This window comes from Oncorhynchus keta, chromosome 35 (genome assembly GCF_023373465.1).
Source record: "Oncorhynchus keta strain PuntledgeMale-10-30-2019 chromosome 35, Oket_V2, whole genome shotgun sequence".
In the NCBI taxonomy this organism is placed as follows: domain Eukaryota; kingdom Metazoa; phylum Chordata; class Actinopteri; order Salmoniformes; family Salmonidae; genus Oncorhynchus; species Oncorhynchus keta.
This window is the reverse complement of record NC_068455.1, coordinates 28637306-28658023: the sequence shown is the minus strand read 5'-3', so window position 1 is coordinate 28658023 and position 20718 is coordinate 28637306. Positions and strand designations below refer to the sequence as shown.

At 46.7% G+C, this 20718-nt stretch overlaps 1 protein-coding gene across 7 annotated transcripts in view; it reads right to left on the bottom strand.

The window, feature by feature from the left end:
- The window catches only part of LOC118369081 (protein unc-79 homolog), a 49349-nt gene that overhangs the window by 12554 nt on the left and 16077 nt on the right, over positions 1 to 20718 (bottom strand). For 4 of the 7 annotated variants that reach the window (XM_052496835.1, XM_052496833.1, XM_052496837.1 and 1 more), the window contains 22 exons: positions 17909 to 18138; positions 17338 to 17509; positions 16908 to 17138; positions 16487 to 16677; positions 16112 to 16235; positions 13672 to 13815; positions 11778 to 11993; positions 11248 to 11475; positions 10974 to 11124; positions 10588 to 10667; positions 10281 to 10429; positions 9888 to 10045; positions 8950 to 9131; positions 8464 to 8665; positions 8062 to 8241; positions 7500 to 7568; positions 6677 to 6966; positions 6237 to 6419; positions 5869 to 6031; positions 2038 to 2187; positions 991 to 1891; positions 323 to 927 (listed from right to left, as the gene is read on the bottom strand). In XM_052496835.1, the coding sequence (XP_052352795.1) occupies positions 323 to 927; positions 991 to 1891; positions 2038 to 2187; positions 5869 to 6031; positions 6237 to 6419; positions 6677 to 6966; positions 7500 to 7568; positions 8062 to 8241; positions 8464 to 8665; positions 8950 to 9131; positions 9888 to 10045; positions 10281 to 10429; positions 10588 to 10667; positions 10974 to 11124; positions 11248 to 11475; positions 11778 to 11993; positions 13672 to 13815; positions 16112 to 16235; positions 16487 to 16677; positions 16908 to 17138; positions 17338 to 17509; positions 17909 to 18138 (4999 nt within the window). The remainder of the gene's footprint in view (positions 1 to 322; positions 928 to 990; positions 1892 to 2037; positions 2188 to 5868; positions 6032 to 6236; positions 6420 to 6676; positions 6967 to 7499; positions 7569 to 8061; positions 8242 to 8463; positions 8666 to 8949; positions 9132 to 9887; positions 10046 to 10280; positions 10430 to 10587; positions 10668 to 10973; positions 11125 to 11247; positions 11476 to 11777; positions 11994 to 13671; positions 13816 to 16111; positions 16236 to 16486; positions 16678 to 16907; positions 17139 to 17337; positions 17510 to 17908; positions 18139 to 20718) is intronic. The other 3 variants (XM_052496836.1, XM_052496838.1, XM_052496834.1) reach the window with 3 other exon arrangements.

Here is a 20718-nt window from a genome sequence, read left to right as displayed (position 1 = left end):
AAACAGCAATGGTGACCAGTTGACTAAAGATTTGAGGTAGCATGGATATGTGCCTAGACAATTTATATTTTGTTCATGTGGTTCTGCAATTCTAAGCAGACACTTTTGTAGAAAGTTTTTTATCAATCATATCTCATAAGCCCCCTCAAACCTTAGAGATGTCATCACTGAAACACGCATACATCCAAAGGAACATTGTGCATGAAGTCAGCATACTTATCTCAGGGGCACAGAAAAAGGATACAGCAGCTGTAAGTCCATGCAGAGGGACCCCTCTCTCTGGACTTAGGCTCCTGTCTGCCCGGACCCTGGTCTCTCTTACCTGTGTTAGTGGGCTGCTCACCCAGCTTGTCCAGGGTGTTGAAGGAGATGTCTAGGTACTCTCTCTGGATGGCGCTCACAGCTATCTTCCTCTGCTTGCGTTGCCGGGGAACTATCTGGATCTTAAACTCTGCCTCGCCGTTCTCATCATCATCGGGTTTAAAGTCACTGTCATCAAGGTCCTCATCATCTTCTTCATAATATTCCTCTTCGTCGTTGTTGTTCCCCTCCAGAGAGGTGAGGGGTTCAACTGTGTCCTCAGGGATGTCCAGGAAGATCATCCTGCCAGAGGGACTGGTCCCCAGACCCACCCCTGCCTTCAAGTCCTCAGGATGCACAAAGTCATCCAGGGAGGTGTCAGGGACAGCAGGGGTCTTCCTCAGCAGGTCCCTCTTCTGTTGTAAGCTAAGAGTCATGGGGCTCTCCAGGCCAGGGTGCTCTGACCGGTCAGGCAGCTCCAGGGAGGTGGTGGGGGTTGCATAGCGTGGCCTCCTCTGTAGAGGCTGTTGGGGGCTTTCTTTTGATGGGGAGTCTGTGGTCCTCTTCTCCTTAGAACAGTCCTCCACGCTCACCTGCACCATGGGGGACAGGCACACGGTGCTTCTGCTGGCAGGGGAGGCAGTGGGCCTGGCAGGGGAGGCAACGGGCTTGGCAAGGGGGTTAGCAGACCTGGCCGGGGAGGCAGGGGGCCTGGCAGGGGAGGCAACGGGCTTGGCAGGGGGGGCAGCAGACCTGGCCTGGGAGGCAGGGGGCCTGGCAGGGGAGGCAACGGGCTTGGCAGGGGGGGCAGCAGACCTGGCAGGGGAGGCAGGGGGCCTGGCAGGGGAGGCAACGGGCTTGGCAGGGGGGGCAGCAGACCTGGCAGGGGAGGCAGGGGGCCTGGCAGGGGAGGCAGGGGAGGCAGGGGGCCTGGCAGGGGAAGCAGGGGGCCTGGCACTACCATTCAGCCTGGGGCCCATTACCATGTTCAGGTCAAACTCCTCGTCACTCTCCACGATCCTCAGTGGTGGTAGGGGCTCAAACACCAGCGAGTCGCTGTCGGACATGGAGAGGATGGAGTGCTTCTCTGGAATTGAAGTGCAGTCGGAGGAGAGGTCAATGAGGTCCTGGTCCTCCTTCTCTGCAGAAGAGCCGCCTGTAAGAGGGGAGTCCAAGTCGGCCTTGTCCTCAAACGTCTCCATGCAGCTGAGGCGCACCTCTGGGATGACAGGCCTGGAGCAGTCTGAGTGGCCCCCCCGGGTTCCTGAACGGTCCTGGTGGTCACTGCCCTCTGCTCGGCCTGAGGAGCCGTCTGACGAGCCCTTCCCATGGCCCCCTGTCCGCCTGGGGTGGGAGGTGGTGGAGGAGGGGGGCCCGGGGAGACCATGCTGCAGGTCACAGCGGTCTATGCAGGACTTGCGTCGGTGCTCGTCCAGGTTGTAGAGGATGGAGTCAGTGTTGGAAATGTCCAGGGACTTCTGCTTGTGCATGGCCTGCAGACGCTTCTTCCTGGTGCTCTCCTCCCTCACACAGTGCAAGATGTTGTCCTGCACTGCACTGGCCTCGCGGTACTCAGACAGCTCAATTTCACCTGACGCATACAAAGAGAGGATCAAAAGATAGATCATATCTGATTGGGAAAATCTGTGAATGCTCAATTCATATCAGCGAAGCATTTAAGTTCAATTAATGTATTTGCTGGATAAAATAGGTCATCCTTTGAGATGATTTTCATACTTTTCTGTGCATTCAGCTCTACCGGCTGGTACTTGACAGACTTGCTGCCACCGATCCTCTTCAGACGGGCAAAGAAGGTCTGAGACTCCTTGTTGCCTGCTCCAGTTGGTGTGTCATGAACGTCAGACTCATCAAACACACTGTCCTCCTCTGAAAAAAACATCATACACATTACAGATCTTCATTTCATCAGTCTTTTGTTGCTAACTATTTTCTTGCACTGCAGGAAATGCGGATGAGCTTTGTGATTTACATAAATTCACTGAAAACCCACATTAACACACAGTTATATTAACAGTATTGCCTTTTCATGCAGACTATTTTTTGGCCAGCTAATAACCTAACCACCGATCAAGCAACATTATGGACTAAATTTTCAAATCCTGTTACTGAATGATTATTCTGCTGCAACAATATAAGTCAAATTAAGATCCTACATCTGTATTTTTGGGCTTTGACGGAGACTTGGATCACCCAAGAGTACACTGCTACTCCAGCTGCTCTCTCTTAATTTCTCCCATAGTCCAAGAGCATCTGGTCATCGTGGTAGGAATCTCCTATGTGGAGATTTAATTTTTTCTCCCTCCCTCACCTGTCCATCTCCTCATTTGAAGTCCACTTAAGCTTAACATTGTTGTCATCTACCGCCAACCAGGTGTCCTTAGAAAGTTCCTCAATGAGCTTGAAACCTTGATAAGCTCATTTCCTGATGATGGCTCACTGCTCTTCGTACTTGACGACTTCAACCTCCTGACATCTGCCTTCAATTCAATTCAATCCAACTCTCTCTTTCCCCTCCTTGCCTCGTTTGACCTCATCTTTCCCAGTCCCCTCCCACTCACAAGACAGACAATATGCTTGACCTCATCTTTCCCAGTGCCCTCCCACTCACAAGGCAGACAATATGCTTGACCTCATCTTTCCCAGTGCCCTCCCACTCACAAGGCAGACAATATGCTTGACCTCATCTTTCCCAGTGCCCTCCCACTCACAAGGCAGACAATATGCTTGACCTCATCTTTCCCAGTGCCCTCCCACTCACAAGACAGACAATATGCTTGACCTCATCTTTCCCAGTCCCCTCCCACTCACAAGGCAGACAATATGCTTGACCTCATCTTTCCCAGTGCCCTCCCACTCACAAGGCAGACAATATGCTTGACCTCATCTTTCCCAGTGCCCTCCCACTCACAAGGCAGACAATATGCTTGACCTCATCTTTCCCAGTGCCCTCCCACTCACAAGGCAGACAATATGCTTGACCTCATCTTTCCCAGTGCCCTCCCACTCACAAGACAGACAATATGCTTGACCTCATCTTTCCCAGTGCCCTCCCACTCACAAGGCAGACAATATGCTTGACCTCATCTTTCCCAGTGCCCTCCCACTCACAAGGCAGACAATATGCTTGACCTCATCTTTCCCAGTGCCCTCCCACTCACAAGGCAGACAATATGCTTGACCTCATCTTTCCCAGTGCCCTCCCACTCACAAGGCAGACAATATGCTTGACCTCATCTTTCCCAGTGCCCTCCCACTCACGAGGCAGACAATATGCCTTTACCTCATCCTTCCCAGTCCCCTCCCACTCACAAGACAGGCAATATGCTTGACCTCATCTTTCCCAGTCCCCTCACAAGTTTTCTTTTCTGTCTCCCTTTCCTCCAACCCTAGTTACTTAGCCCCTACCCAGATGGTCATGAGCCGTCACAATCTTCGCTCTCTCTCTCCCACTACTTTCTCCTCTTCTATTCTATCATAACTCCCTTCTGCTAAATCCTTCTCACTCCTGTCTCCTGATTCTGCCTCTTGGACCCTACTCTGCGTGCAGCTGAGCGAAAATATTAGAAAACAAAACTTCCGGAGGATCTATCATCCTTTCACTCCCTCCTCTCTACCTTCTCTTCCTCTGTATCCGCTGCTAAATCCACTTTCTATCACTCTAACTTTTGAGCTTCTGCCTCTAACCTTGGAAACTCTTTTCCACCTTCTCCTCCCTCCCTAATCCTCCACCACCTCCTCCTCCCTCTCTGCAGACAACTTTGTCAACCACTTTGTCAACCACTCCTCATACACTCAGCCTATTGAGTCCTCTGGTCCCACTCGCACAGAAGTACCCTACGCCATAATCCCTTTCTCCCATCTCTCTCCAGATGAAATCCTGTGACTAATGAAGTCCGGCAGCCCGACAACCTGCTCGCTCGACTCCATCCCCTCCTCCCTTCTCCAGACCATCTCTGGAGACCTTTTCCCATTCCTCACTTCCCTCATCAACTCATCCCTGACCACTGGCTGAATCCCCTCTGACTTCAAAATGTCCCGAGTCCCTCCCCTCCTCCATCACTCGACTCCTCTGACGTCAAAAACTACAGACCGGTATGCCTTCTTTCTTTTCTTTCCAAAACACTTGAGCGTTCCGTCTCTGACCATCTCTCTCGCTATCTCTCCCAGAGCGATCTTCTTGATCCTAACTAGTCAGGTTTCAAGACGGGTCCCTCAACCGAAACTGCTTTTCTCTGTGTCACGGAGGCTCTCCACACTGCCAAATCTGACTCTCTCTCCTCTGTTTTCATCCTTCTAGATCTATCTGCTGTCTTCGACACTGAACCATTAGATCCTCCTCTCCACCCTCTCAGGGCTGGGCGTCTCAGGCGCTGCACACTCTTGGATTGCATCCTACCTGGCAGGCCGCTCCTACCAGGTGACGTAGAGAGGATCTGTGTCTGCACCATGTACTCTCACTACTGATGCACCACATACTCTCACTACTCTCTATACACCAAGTTACTCGGAGCTGTCATGTCCTCCTTCATGCTCTACAATGTCCAAAGAATACGACCCTACCTCACGCAGGAAGAGGCGCGGGTCCTAATCCAGGCACTTGTCATCTCCCGTCTGGACTACTGCAACTCGCTGTTGGCTGGGCTCCCCGTTTGTGCCATCAAACCCCTGCAACTTTTGCAGAATGCAGCAGCGGTTCTCAACCTTCCCAAGTTCCCCCATGTCACCCCGCTCCTCTGCACACTCCACTGGCTTCCAGTCAAAGCTTGCATCCACCTCAAGACCCTGGTATTGCCTACGATGCAACAAGAGGAACTGCCCCTCACTACCTTCAGAGCTCCCGAGTGGACCGCATCTCAGGCACTGCATCTCAGTGTTAGAGGCATCCCTACAGACCCTGGTTTGATTCCAGGCTGTATCACAACCGACCATGATTGGGAGTCCCATAGGGCAGCGGACAATTGGCCCAGCGTCGTCCGGGTTAGGGTTTGGCTGGGGTAGGCCATCATTGTAAATAAGAATTTGTTCTTAACTGACTTGCCTAGTTAAATAAAGGTTAAATGCTGAAACCCTACACCCCAATCCGAGCACTCCGTTCTGCTAACTCTGGTCTCTTGGCCCTCCCACCCCTACATGAGGGCAGCTTCCACTCAGCCTAGTCCATGCTCTTTGTCGTGGCACCCCAATGGTGGTACCAGCTTTCCCCCTGAAGCTAGGACAGCAGAGTCCTTGCTCATATTTCCGAAAACATTTGTAACTCTACCTCTTCAAAGAGTATCTTAAATAATCCCACAGCACCACCCTCGCATCCACTCCTCACTTTATTGAGGAAAATGTACTTACTATGACTGTGATATGTGGTTGTATCCCCGAGCTATCTTATGATAAATACACTAACTGCAAGTAGCTCTGGATAAGAGTGTCTGCTAAATTACTAAAATGTCATGTAAATGTAATGTATGTCCAAAACTCTCCATTCTTATTCCTGATCATTTAAAACAAAAGCCTATATTTACAATCCAGGCATGTGATAATCGCTGTTGTCCCCACCTTTCTCTTTCTCGTTGTAGCGGCTGATGTTGGAGTTGTCACTATAGAGGGGTCCAGCAGTGGCATGGGGCCTACAGCTGTGGTACTGGGCATTCAGGGTGTTGATGGTGATGTGGATCAGGTGCAGAACCCCTTTACTCACATCCATATCTCTGTAGGGGTACTGAGACCACACACAGGATCGATAGAAGTGAAGGGTAAGAGAGTACAAAGCAACTTAGTAAATATAGATTAGCTGTCCTCAATATTACATTTTCACAATTACAGGTAATCAATTATAGACACACTGCATCTATAAAGTTTACAATGTAAACACATTCACATAGTGAATAAGATTTCATTATATTCCAACTGTGGGTGGTGTGTACTTTGTAGAGGATGACCAGCAGGGCTTTGAGCCACATCTGTCTGATGTGTGGCTGCAGGGCCCAGAGAGAGCAACGCGGCGGCTGCTGGAAGTAGTGTCTGAGCTGGGGGCAGGTGCAGTACTTCAACACCTGGACCACCAGGGGGAGCAGCTGCTTCCCCAGCCCAATGTTGTAGTCCATCACCTGGAGGAGATATCACATCACACCAGGTTCTTCTTGATGCTTGACAGATTGTCATCATTCACATCATTCAGCAGCAGCAACACAATACTTCAAACTTTACAGTGGGAAACAATCTGAAAACCTCCCATCTTTCATTTACTCCCAACTGAAGCAGGATTTCTCTCGGGATTTACTCAAGGATTGTCTTTTAAAACAAATGTTAGAACTAGTACAGCATTAACTCAGAGTCATTTATAGGGTTAATGATATCCTCTAACCTGTGCGATGCCAGCAATGAAAGCATTGAAGCAGGTGGAGGTCCTCATCTTTTGCGGTGCGATCATGAAGCAACCCTCCTGCTGGTCATAGCCCAGCAGCACATACAGATGGCGCTTCACCGAGTTGAAGGCCTTAGCACTGCCGATGTCTGCCTCAGCACTGCTCTTGTCTTTGGCCATGAACTTCATGAGTACCATGATGAGCTGGTGCACCGTCTGGTGATCTATCCCAGCATCCTCTGGGAGCAGGTCCCTGATGACCGAGTCATCCTCCATTGAGGGGCTGTGGCCTTGGAGAGGGGCCAAAGCATCAGGGTTAAAAGGCAGGAGGAAGCGTGCTGCCGACATGGGAGCGGATGGAGAGGAGAGGGGCGGTGAAGCAGGGGAACAAAGCTCGGCGGAGGGTACGACAGTCATCTAACTTGGTCTACATTTGGCAGGGTGATTACCTATATGGACGTCACTTTAACATTGTCATGGCATATGTCAAATGCAAACAGAAAATGACAAGCTATCAAGATAGCAAGAGTAAAGGACTACCCACTGGGCACAGATGTCAGTTCAACGTCTACTCCACATTGGTTCAACGTCATTTCATTGAAATGGCGTGGGAACAACGTTAATTCAACCAGTATATGCCCAGTGGGTATCTATGAATTTTGGATGAAAAGCAATGAATGTCAGTGAAGAGCAAACATTGCTTTTTCATCAAGTTTCCTGATGCCCATCAACTTTATCAGTAGCCATAAGTTAGTCATATGATGTGATTATGCTGAAGGGAATGTTGATCTGTTTCTATATTTAGATTTGGGTTGTTATTTACCTGGCAGGACTTTCTCTATCATATCTCCCAGAGTCGGGGCAGAGTGCTCTTGCCTCGTAAGCCTTAATGCTAAAAACCACACATGAAGAATGCAATTTAGGAGAATGTTCTTGGGAGGTAGCACAGGACACAAGTCTGAGCTTCCAGATAACCCTATACATCCCAATGTCTCACACCATTCACATAAAGTGATCCTAATATGTATTTGGATGCTGAGACTTTTCCGAGTTATTCTATTAATCATTTCACCTCCACTTGCTTACTCAAGCTCAACAACCACACAGTCTAAAGCCAACAGTAAACCCCCTCTCCCAGAAACTCAGACCGCATCCTGTGCAGGGTCAATGAGGAAATCACAGAGAAGACAAAACCTCTTACCTCCAGCAAGATAACAAATCACTGAGAAAATATGCAATTGAGTGAAACAAACAGGAATAAAGATTTTGTAGGTATACTAACAGAACAGAGAGGTGAATTGATGCCGAGAGAAACAGTAGAAGCATGGGACAGACAAAAGCTGAGACCTACGGACTAGTAGCCTAACCAACCGATGGACACTCACGTAGTCGGTTACACAGAGTCTCTGGGAGGGAGAAGGCTCGCTTGGTTGTGGAAGGACCCTTGATGCTGTCACGGAGGGAACGCACACTCTTCTGGCGGTTCCTGGCAAAGCGCGCCCTTCTGATTTTCCACATCGCTGCATCACTAAGGTTGGCCACGTTGGTGCGCACAGCTGTGATGGCTGACAAGGAGAGGCAAGGAAGGAAAGATAAATAACATACATCAACGTGCCGATGTCTCATAACACTTAACACACCTCCACCACACGAACATGAACTGTAATGTTCTGATTTCACAGGTTTATGTTTCCCTACATGCTTGGTTTGTTGTATTGAAGATAAGTCATAGTGAAAATTCTATTCTGCAGATTATGTAACTGATAAAATCCCCCAGCTGGGCATACTAGTGGGGAAAGGGAACTCCTTGTTGCAGTCCAGGTGGAGCTGGGCCTCCAGGGAGAGCGTCTCAAAGCGGTTGACAAAGAACTCCCAGCTGAGGGCAGGGACTTCCTGCTTCAGGTGGTGCAGCATCAGCAGCTTGCTGAGGATGATGGGCCGGTCCCTCACCACCGTGTCGAACTGGAAGTCCAGGCACAGACACAAACCCTGCAGACACACAAACACACAGACACAGACATACAAACACACAGACACAGACACACAAACACACGGACACAGACACACAAACACAGACATACACAAGTGTTAGCACTGCACTTCCATGTTTTTGTGTTATTCATCAATAGAAAATTGTTTGCTGACTTGCTGCGAAGCAATTTGTCCTCCAGGACAAGAAAGACTCCATACACGTTATCAATTGTCACATGAAAAGTGGTTGTATGGCAGTTTAATAGTATTTATCTTGGCCTAGATAGATATCTGTTAATCACCTGTAGTGCTGGGCTCTTGATGGTGTCCAGCAGCAGCCTGGCGCGTGTGGCCACAGCCGGGTTGACATCCTCCACAGAGGCCAGGAAGCTGCAGAAGGCGTGTGCCAGGGAGTACTTCAGCAGGTGGTTCTTCGTCAAAGAACCAATGTCTAGGAACCGACAGAGCACCGCCACCTTCTCCACTGGGAGTTCCCATGACAACACAGACAGGGCACAAGACAACATCTCAGCGCCATGTCACATTTAGTTTGATAGGACACTGCAAAGGATAATGTTAAAAGCAGCATCACTCTAACAGTGATGGGTAATGTACAGTGTCACTAGATGGCAGTGTGGCAGTAGAGGGAGTGGAGATAGTATTATTGCAGCCAGATTGCATGTGGGCCATAGTGATGCTTTGGCACCCAACTGGTATCTTTTTGGGTTGATTTACACAAACAGGTAAATTACCATGTTTCAGAATAGCTAATATGAGGCCATAATTAGATCATTAAAATTCATGATCATCATCCTACGGTTCACGTGTGTACACAACCTGTAGTCATGACACATCATTTCCCTTAGCAATTGTTCATGTTATTTTGCAATGTTACTTTGCAAGCAATATGCAATAAACATCTGCTTTCTATGCTGTTTGAAGTCAGAGTCTGTTAAATGACTTCATGTGAATTTAACAGACTGATATTATTATATTATATTCTAATCTGATTTAGTGGGGTTGGGTTAAATGCGGAAGACACGTTTCAGTTGAATGCATTCAGTTGTACAACTGACTAGATATCCTCCTTTCCCTTGATTGGTGCTCTGTGACATTGTCAACAATAAAACAGCAAAAAAAAGATAGATGTTTGTATCTATTCATATCATCATATTCCTATCATCACATACAGTACCCCCCACACACACATACGTAAGTTGAAGGCTCATATCAAATTCACCTGCTTCGAAGCGTATCTTCCAGTCCTTGCTGTTAAAGTTGCTGTCCACCAGGTTCCAAAAGATGTCTGCTCCGTGGGAGAGGGAGAGGGCATGCAGGAGCTGGGGCACGGCCAAGGAGGCCAGCTGGCAGAACTCAGACTTCAGCATGGCCCACAGGCTGGAACACACTATCACATTAGACACACACGCATACCTGGCTGCTCTTTGCGTATTTGATGATCAAGTTCAACTGACATCAAGATCGTGATCAACGATTTCAGTTTCTGCATGTAGCTACATCTCATGGCTCAAGGCATGTTTAAAGAAAGTACTAGTGGATATTTCTGTAAACAAACAACAAGCTACGTGTGAAACTGCAGGAGGGGCACCATGCGGTGATGGTGACTGCTGACCTGGGAATGAGCATCTTCTCCTGGATGTGGGCCAAGAAATGGGGGTGGTCCTTACGGGCCAGGTACAGACATTCTCCGTGGAGACACAGGATATTCAGACAGTTCAGCATGTTGAACAGGATATCAGGCTCCTCAAACTTAGACATTTCCTACAAAGGGAAGAAAAGGTACATTTCCTTTGCTCACTCAATCTTTTCTAATGAGGATACAGGATTATTGTCTTTGATTAGGCATCTATTATATTCTATAGACAAGTTATATATTGACAAGATGACTTAACACTGAATAAAGGTGGACTGGCAGGTACCTGCAGAATAGTGTATATTAGCTTGAGAGACACAGGGAGCTGCTGGTAGGAAAACTTCTTATCAGCATTATTCTTCATTGCTGTAAGAGAGAAATCGTTGCTGTAAAAAGAGAGAATTCCCCAGCAGAGGAGAAACTATGCAGTGTTTCCTTTTCATGTTGTACGCAGCCTCTGAACTGTTACAGAGAAGTGTTCATCTCATATTTTATTCTTCATGTCATAAAATACATTTGGGATTAGATGTTGGTAATGCTGAGGTATTTACACCTACACAACTGAGAACGGTTCTGCTTGTGTTTCATCAGATCTGTATCAGTACACTGAGATATTCTGTACTCAATCCAAAACCCTTCCAACCCAAGCTTTATTTCTCCATGAATACATACGTGGGTTGTCAGGAGAGTAACTTTGAATTGTAGGGTTGTCAGTGTGTGTGCTGGCAGGGTTGTCCGCTTCCTCTGCCCCTTGCTTTGTCCGTTGTTCAGGCCCAAACACTTGAGGCAACAGCAATGTGTCCTCCAAGATGTCTGTTGACTCCTATAGTCAAGACACAATAATGTCTACTGACAACCAAATACAGTAAGAATTACAAACCATTGAAAAACAATTGGACCGATTCAGGACATGCTGTTTTTACAGGAGTCTGCTTGTGTGTCTCACCACCAGACGTATCTCCTCCCTGGGGGTGAGTCTCTCCAGGAGCTCACAGCCTAGCTGGTAGCACAAAATGCTGGACTGGCACAGGCTGCACTCCAGAGCCTTCTCATCCTTCTGACAGGTGTGGGAGCCCCCCCACGGGGCCTGGAAGACGTTGTTGATGATGCCCACAATGTCCTTCCCCAGGCTGCTTTCCAGACCGAGCATCACGCCGTCATCCTGGAGCTCCATCTGAACAAGGACATTGTAGCTGGGTTTTTTGTGTCAGTTGCCCTGTCTTTTTTTTCTATTTGCTTTTGATTTTTTAGATTATGCACTTTGAGATTATTCTGTATAATGGAAAGCGCTTTACAAATGGATTCAATTATTATTAGAAGTAAGGAACCACTACAACATTGTTGAAAAGGAGAACCCACAGAAATAGAAAGTGGGACAGAACTCAGCTTGGTGGCTCTGAGGTATTCAATGAGGTATTGTAAAATGTAACTGTACTCTATAATTGAACCCATGTCTGCACTGTATGGGCTTGCCACCTGTTTGAGGATGAGGTCGAACATGAGAATGAAACAGCCCAGGTTCATGTCATCGTCATCACAGTCCAGGTCCAGGGCACAGTGTCCCGTAGCATGGCCCAGGTTCTTAAAGGGGCTGCAGTGCAGGGGGCTCCGGAATGGGCTCCGGAACGGACTGGGGAACGGGCTCACAGTATTGTGCGGCCCAAGATGGCCTGGATCTGAAACCACGCTTTCCTAGGGACACACACACACACACACACACACACACACACACACACACACACACACACACACACACACACACACACACACACACACACACACACACACACACACACACACACACACACACACACACACACACACACACACACACACACACACACACAAACAGGTATCATCGTTCCATAATTGTACTGTCATGAGATCTACCCTCCAAGTTATCAAAGTGTATTCAGGTGTAGAAATATCCTGTGGATAGATGAGCCAAAGGGTTTAACTTTCACAGATAAATCTGAATGATGGCAGAGCTCAATTAAGCCCCTTAAATAGAACTATATTTAGACTTCAGCAGTTACCAGGGCAACACATATGCCTGTGGATGGTTGACAGTAGATGGTCCAGCTAGCATATTTGGTTCCTTGGAAGTTGTAGGAACATACTTTTCTGGTTTGCCATTGGTTCTGGGAACGAAGGCAAGTTCCCTGACTGGTAAAACCGAACGTTTTTTTAACGTTCTGAGAACAGAAGTGAAAATGTTGCCTGTTCTGGGAGGTACATTTTTAGATTGCAGGGAGGTTCTGAGAATGTTTAACTGCGGTTCCCTGAAAGTTTTCCTGGGAGGTTTGATAGGTTATTTTAAGGTAATTAAATAACGTTCTGAGAACATAATTCAATATGACTATTAATAACACTGCTTGCTTAGGTTAACTGTTTTGACCTCCAATCACAAATAGGACACATGGACATTGATTTGCTTAGTCATTAATCATGCATACACATTTATCTTTTATTGTTGCATGGCGTCAGGGAGATTGAAACCTATGATCTTCTGTTCTCTATCCATGGAATGTAGACATGATTTATTTTACTCATACAAAGCTGTTCATTTCAGTCTATTCAAACAGACCCCATTTCAAAGCAAACAAGCACACATTAAGATCAGGTGTGGCCAATTAGTGGGTGCTGCCTACACACCTGAACACACTTAACAAGATACAGGATAGAGAGATAGAGTTTTGTTGATGCTGAGAATGGAATGTGTGTTTTTAAATAACATTATTAAAATGTTCTTTGAACGTTACTATGGTTTTCTTGTGTTTTTTTTTTGGAAAGTCTTCTTGATGTTCTGAGAACATAACTTTAAATCGTACCATGAGGAAACCTGTAGGAAATGTTATGCTGAAGTATTGAAATTCCTACAATAGAACATTGTTTCTTAACGTTCTCTGATCTATTTGAGAACATTCCCAATGCCAAACCAGTTGGAGAACGTTCCTAGAACATTACCAAAATATGTTTGAACATTTAGGAAACATTCTGTTATAGTAATGAAATACCAAGCAAATAATGTTTTTTTGTCAAGTTCCTTAAATGTGCTGCCAAGCAACCAAGCAGCTATCCTGCACAATTCCCAGAAAGTTGTGGGAAGGTTGTATGCAAAATAACCATAGGACAACCACACTCTCACCAAACTCTATGAAACAGATGGTTCTCAGAACATAATGTGCTGGCTGGGTAAATAGATAACAAGCATTTTCAGATTGTGGATGTAAACTGTATAGTTCCTCAGCTCATTTGTTCTGCTCTTACTGTTTCATTGAGAGAGAGAGGGAATTTCAGTGATAATAGCTTATTTCTGTGTAATTTAGGTAGTTTTGCATGGGAGTTGATGACTAGTACGATATCTCACCCTCCGAGCCTCAGTATTTTCACCAGTTAGATCTGAGACTCGAGTCTTTCTCTGATTGGCCAGTTCCTTCACTGAGTTCACCCCGTCAAAGAACATCCCGATCAACAGCTGTAGAGGCACCACAATGTCCAGCTCTGACAACACCTGTGTCCAACCAGACACGCACACACATACACCAACAGGTACACAAACACACAAGAGATCATGTAAAGATGCACACCAAACTCACATACAAGACACATTAATGACAACAGGTTTAGGTTAACAGGTTTACACACACACATAAAACACACAAACAGACAACAGAGACATTCAGAGAGGCAAAAGAGAAGACATATATAAGCAGATAGAAATGTATAAGTAGTACTCTACACATATTCCTGTAGTATGTGTGACCTATATGCAGGTGAAGTCGGACCTATAATATATAATAATATAAATAATAATATATGCCATTTAGCTGAAATGTAATCTTAATAAAATGCCCTGACTTACAGTCATGTTGCATACATTTTATTTTGAGAATGGTCCCAGGAATAATAACCCACTTACCCTGGCGTTAAAGCGCTTTGCTCTACAACTGAGCCCAGAAGGACCTCAGAACATTTAAACTCAGTTTTAATGAATTCCTGAAATGTAATATTAGTAATAAAATGCCCTGTCTTAAAAGTCAGTTAGATCACCACTTTATTTTGAGAATGTGAAATGTCAGAATAATAGAAGAATTATTTATTTCTGCTTTAATTTCTTTCATCACATTCCCAGTAAATGAGTCAGAACTTTACATACACTCAATATGTATTTGCTAGCATTTGCTTTAAATTGTTTAATTTGGGTCAAACGTTTCAGGTAGCCTTCCACAAGTTTCCCACAATAAGTTGGGTGAATTTTGGCCCATTCCTCCTGACAGAGCTGGTGTAACTGAGTCAGGTTTGTAGGCCTCCTTGCTCGCACATGCTTTTTCAGTTCTGCCCACAAATGTTCTATAGGATTGAGGTCAGGGCTTTGTGATGGACACTCCAATACCTTGACTTTGTTGTCCTTAAGCCATTTTGCCACAATTTTGGAAGTATGTTTGGGGTCATTGTCCATTTGGAAGACCCATTTGCTACCAAGCTTTAACTTCTTGTCTGATGTTGAGATGTTGCTTCAATATATCCACATAATTTTCCTCCCTCATGATGCCATCTATTTTGTGAAGTGCACCAGTCTCTCCTGCAGCAAAGCACCCCCACAACACAATGCTTCATGATTGGGATGGTGTTCTTTGGCTTGAAGACCTCCCCCTTTGTCCTCCAAACATAACGATGGTCATTATGCCTAACAGTTCTATTTTAGTTTCATCAGACCAGAGGATATTTCTCCAAAAAGTGCGATCTTTGTTCCCAAAAGCCGTAGTCTGGCTTTTTTATGGCGGTTTTGGAGCAGTGTCTTCTTCCCTGCTGAGTGGCCTTTCAGGTTATGTCGATATAGGACTCATTTTACTGTGAATACAAATACTTTTGTACCTGTTTCCTCCAGCATCTTCACAAGGTCTTTTGCTGTTGTACTGGGATTGATTTGCACTTTTTGCACCAAAGTATGTTCATCTCTAGGAGACAGAATGCGTCTCCTTCCTGAGCGGTATGACAGCTGCGTGGTCCCATGATGTTTATACTTGCATACTATTGTTTGTACAGATGAACGTGGTACCTTCAGGCGTTTGGAAATTTCTCCCAAGGATGAACCAGACAGGTAGAGGTCTACAATTTTATTTCTGAGGTCTTGGCTGATTTCTTTTGATTTTCCAATGATGTCAAGCAAAGAGGCACTGAGTTTGAAGGTAGGCCTTGAAATACATCCACAGGTATACCTCCAATTGACTCAAATGATGTCAAATAGCCTATCTGAAACTTCTAAAGCCATGATGTCATTTTCTAGAATTTTCCAAGCTGTTTAAAGGCACAGTCAATTTAGTGTATGTAAACTTCTGACCCACTGGATTTGTGAAACAATCCGTCTGTCAACAATTGTTGAAAAAATGTCTTGTGTCATGCACAAAGTAGATGTCCTAACCGACTTGCCCAAACTATAGTTGGTTAACAAGAAATTTGTGGAGTGGTTGAAAAACTAGTTTTAATGACTCCAACCTAAGTGTATGTAAACTTCTGACTTCAACTGTATATATTCAGATTGAATTAATTTGGTGTCTGTTATCACAGTCGTGAAAGAAACCCTTCCATGTATATAGGACAGCAGGCTGTGAGTGCATATGGAATCAAAAGCAAAATCCCTCCTCTCTCACTCTCAGAACTCCAGTCTCATGCTAGCCTTGTGACCCAGTTCCATATTCAGTACAGTCCCTGCCCAGGCACTCACACATCATGACAACCTGTTCATTTCATTTCAACCACACAATATGAAATGGATCCTCATAAAAAGCCACAGGCCTTATACTCACATGCAGCCAGAGCAGAGCCTGCTCCTGCACAGAGGCTGGGTATCCTGAGAACCTGCAGCTAATGAACCCAAACATCTCCTCCATGGAGAAGGGCAGAGGGCACAGCTCAATGTCAAACATCTTGCTGCAGGGGAGCAGAGGGGTGAGGAGTGAGGGGCCATGCTTTTAAAGTTGAGCATTTGGTATATCCCCTCTCAGGTGTATCACTAGCAGGTGGGACCATGGAAACCATGTTCACTGTGTGTTACACATAGTCACATATAATTTCACATAACATTCTATTATTCGCACAAGACAGAAAATGATTTGTGCATGATCAGTAACCATAGGACACCATTGAACTAGGTGACTTGGAGGAGGTCCAGTATACAGTACCTGAGCACTTCTCTGAACTCCTTGAGCTGCTGGTCAGGCACCTCAGTGCGGATGGCCTCCAGCCACTCTGGCATGAAGCACTCCCATAGCGGCTGGCTGATCACATTGTAGGGGATCAGGCACAGGATCCGGTTCAGCCCCTCTTTCAGCTGGGTCACCGTGCTGCAAGACTTATCCCAGTAACCCCCCACCTGGGGATATGGGTACATAGACACATACACAAGGTCAGGTACAGTATAACCAAGGGGGATATTCACCAAGAAACACAACCATCACACACTGTCCCTCCAGTGTGCATTGTCCCCAGAGAAACATTCCTAACCTCATACTACCCTACATTACACCTTTACAACCCCTCACGAACACTTACTGAGCCGCCTTTACCCTCCAACACCCCTTCTCCTTCCCCGCTCCTCCTCACCCTGGCAAACTCCACCGGCTTGGGCAGCAGGCACATCACCATGACGTCAAAGCGCACGTCACACACGGTCTTCAACCACTTGGTGACAAACTGGGGCTTGAGCTTCTCCACCAGGGAGCCCACCTCGTCGTCCATCATGTAGGCTGTGGAGTGGAACCATTGGAACACCATGCTCACCAGCCGCGCCAGGCTCTCAGTGGGCGTGTTCTCACTGGGGGTGCACAGGCTCACCTTCAGGGGTGGGGGCAAGGATGGGGTGTAACATGGTCAGTCAGGGGCTTCCAAGATCGGAGACGGATAAGGTTAAAGCATTATAATGTTGCACTATGAAGAGAGTACAGCACAGGCTGGTAATAAGAGCCCAGACAGGTGTGTCAACATCCTAATCTCTCAACTGTGATAGTGAGTAATAGAGCAGCGAGCCACGCACCAGGAACCAGATGCCAAACTGACTGAGGAGCCTCTGGTCGTGCTGGTCGTCCTCCTTGTTGTCAAAGTCGATGTTGTCCAGGGAGTGGTGGGAGGCAGACAGGCCCATCTGACGACGCCTGTTCAGCTCAAACTCACGCAGCTCCGCGTGGATCTCTGCCTCCTTCAGTAGACTGATGTTGATAGATGGATGGAGAGAGAGGGGGGATAAAGAGAGAGACAGACAGAAAGACAAGAGGGAGATAGACAGATAGTGATAGAGAGATAATTGTGGTTGTATACAGTGCTACTGTGAAGCATGCGGTTGGTTGCCTGTGTTGTCTGTGATGCTGTGACGCAGCGGTCTAAGGCACTGCATCTCAGTGCAAGAGGCGTCACTACAGACCCTGGTTCGATTCCAGGCTGTATCACAACCAGCCGTGATTGGGAGTCTCGTAGGGCGGTGCACAATTGGCCCAGCGTTGTCTGGGTTAGGGTAGGCCGTCATTGTAAATAGGAGTTTGTTCTTAACTGACTTGCCTAGTTAAATAAAGGTTAAATCAATTAAATGCACCAAATACAAATAAAAATACCTGATAACAGCCTCCACAGTACACACCAGCTCCTCTGCCCCACACTCGCGGGTGTTGATGGGAGGTGGGGAGGTCTGGTACAGATGGGTCTCCGCCGCAGTCCCCACCTCGCTGCTGTGGTGGTTGACATGGCAACGCTTGCAGTAGCGGACGGGTCGGTTGCCATGGCGCCCGCAGCAACCAGCTGAGAAGCAGGTGACAACTGCCCTCCTGACATGAGAGCTACAGTTCTACAAGACAGAGGGGACAATGAGATAAAACAACTCCTCGTATAATTTATAAACTGAGAAAATATAAGAATCCTAATAAACTGTTTTCACTGTGGAAAAAAGCTATCCTTAAAAGGTCCTATGCCTCAATAAATTAATTGATGTGTAAACGTCCTAAATTAAAAGAACGAGTTGTGTTCTTTTTGTGTGTGTATGCTAATGAATAGGCTGCCATGGGACAGATAGCATCATTCTTAGATAGAGACTGTACATATGGTGTCTTATTGGTTTCATCTGATCAGCCACTGAAACCTCCGGCCTTTCAAATGAACAGATCCTCTCCCTCTGTTCTCTTCCTGTCTTCTCCCCTCTCTCTGTTCTCTTCCTGTCTTCTCCCCTCTCTCTCTGTTCTCTTCCTGTCTTCCCCCCTCTCTCTCTGTTCTCTTCCTGACTTCCTCCTCTGTCTCTGTTCTCTTCCTGTCTTCTCCCCTCTCTCTCTGTTCTCTTCCTGTCTTCTCCCCTCTGTCTCTGTTCTCTTCCTGTCTTCCCCCCTCTCTCTCTGTTCTCTTCCTGTCTTCCCCCTCTCTCTCTGTTCTCTTCCTGTCTTCTCCCCTCTCTCTCTGTTCTCTTCCTGTCTTCTCCCCTCTCTCTCTGTTCTCTTCCTGTCTTCCCCCCTCTCTCTGTTCTCTTTCTGTCTTCCCCCCCCTCTCTCTGTTCTCTTCCTGTCTTCTCCCCTCTCTATCTGTTCTCTTCCTGTCTTCTCCCCTCTCTCTCTGTTCTCTTCCTGTCTTCTCCCCTCTCTCTCTGTTCTCTTCCTGTCTTCCCCCCTCTCTCTCTGTTCTCTTCCTGTCTTCTCCCCTCTCTCTCTGTTCTCTTCCTGTCTTCCCCCCTCTCTCTGTTCTCTTCCTGTCTTCTCCCCTCTCTCTCTGTTCTCTTCCTGTCTTCCCCCCTCTCTCTCTGTTCTCTTCCTGTCTTCCCCCTCTCTCTCTGTTCTCTTCCTGTCTTCTCCCCTCTCTCTCTGTTCTATTCCTGTCTTCTCCCTCTGTTCTCTCTGTTCTCTTCCTGTCTTCTCCCTCTCTGTTCTCTTCCTGTCTTCTCCCCTCTCTCTCTGTTCTCTTCCTGTCTTCCCCCTCTCTCTCTGTTCTCTTCCTGTCTTCTCCCCTCTCTCTCTGTTCTCTTCCTGTCTTCCCCCTCTCTCTCTGTTCTCTTCCTGTCTTCTCCCCTCTCTCTGTTCTCTTCCTGTCTTCTCCCCTCTCTCTCTGTTCTCTTCCTGTCTTCTCCCCTCTGTCTCTGTTCTCTTCCTGTCTTCCCCCTCTCTCTGTTCTCTTCCTGTCTTCCCCCCTCTCTCTCTGTTCTCTTCCTGTCTTCCCCCCTCTCTCTGTTCTCTTCCTGTCTTCCCCTCTCTCTCTGTTCTCTTCCTGTCTTCCCCCTCTCTCTGTTCTCTTCCTGTCTTCCCCCCTCTCTCTCTGTTCTCTTCCTGTCTTCTCCCCTCTCTCTCTGTTCTCTTCCTGTCTTCTCCCCTCTCTCTGTTCTCTTCCTGTCTTCTCCCTATCTCTCTGTTCTCTTCCTGTCTTCCCCCTCTCTTTCTGTTCTCCTCCTGTCTTCTCCCCCCTCTCTCTCTCTGTTCTCTTCCTGTCTTCCCCCCTCTCTCTCTGTTCTCTTCCTGTCTTCCCTCTCTCTCTGTTCTCTTCCTGTCTTCCCCCCTCTCTCTCTGTTCTCTTCCTGTCTTCCCCCTCTCTCTCTGTTATCTTCCTGTCTTCTCCCCTCTCTCTCTGTTCTCTTCCTGTCTTCTCCCCTCTCTCTCTAAAACATCATAATTTCAAACCTTGCTTACATTTGTATACGATCACATATACTGTATCTCGCTATTATGCATGGGAATCCTTTGGAACAGATTTCTAAAATTCTAATCACTTGGAGCTGATTTACTGGTGTTTTTACAGTCTTCTATGTCCAACAAAAACAAATAAAAAACAACTTTGCTCAGATAACTTGGGGGGCCAAATAAAATCACCTCTGGGTTGGGGAACACTGCACTACAGTATATCTTATACTGTAACTGCAGAGCACTGTGAAAGCAATCCCTATTCTAGCTGTAACTCTGACAAGCAATCACATCTCAGATAGAACAATGATTTGTGTGCTGATAATGAGAGAGTTGGCGTGGATCCAGGTAAGAGCTTTCTGCAGTGGGACAAAGCCTATTGAAAAGGCTGTGTGAGGATTAAAACTACTGCTGGATGAACTAGATATAGGACAGCTGTTTCCCATGACAACCCTGGGCTGCTCAGCTTAGTCTTTTCTTTTGATTATACTTTTTAAACTCTGCATCGTTGTGAAGGGCTCATAAGCAAGCATTTCACGGTTAAGTCTACACCCGTAACATTTGATTTGATTTGATACACTACCTGACAGATTTGTGTGTCAGTCTCCGTGGGAACCAAGGGGGAACTTTTATGCCTTTGGACTGTGTTCCGGAACAAACATCATGCCCTGCCAGTTCCATTAAGACTGGACCATCCATTAGACAAGTAATGAACAGAGTGTTCGAGTGAATGGACTCTCCAAATGAAAGTGCACGGTCCTTAAACACTTCAGAGA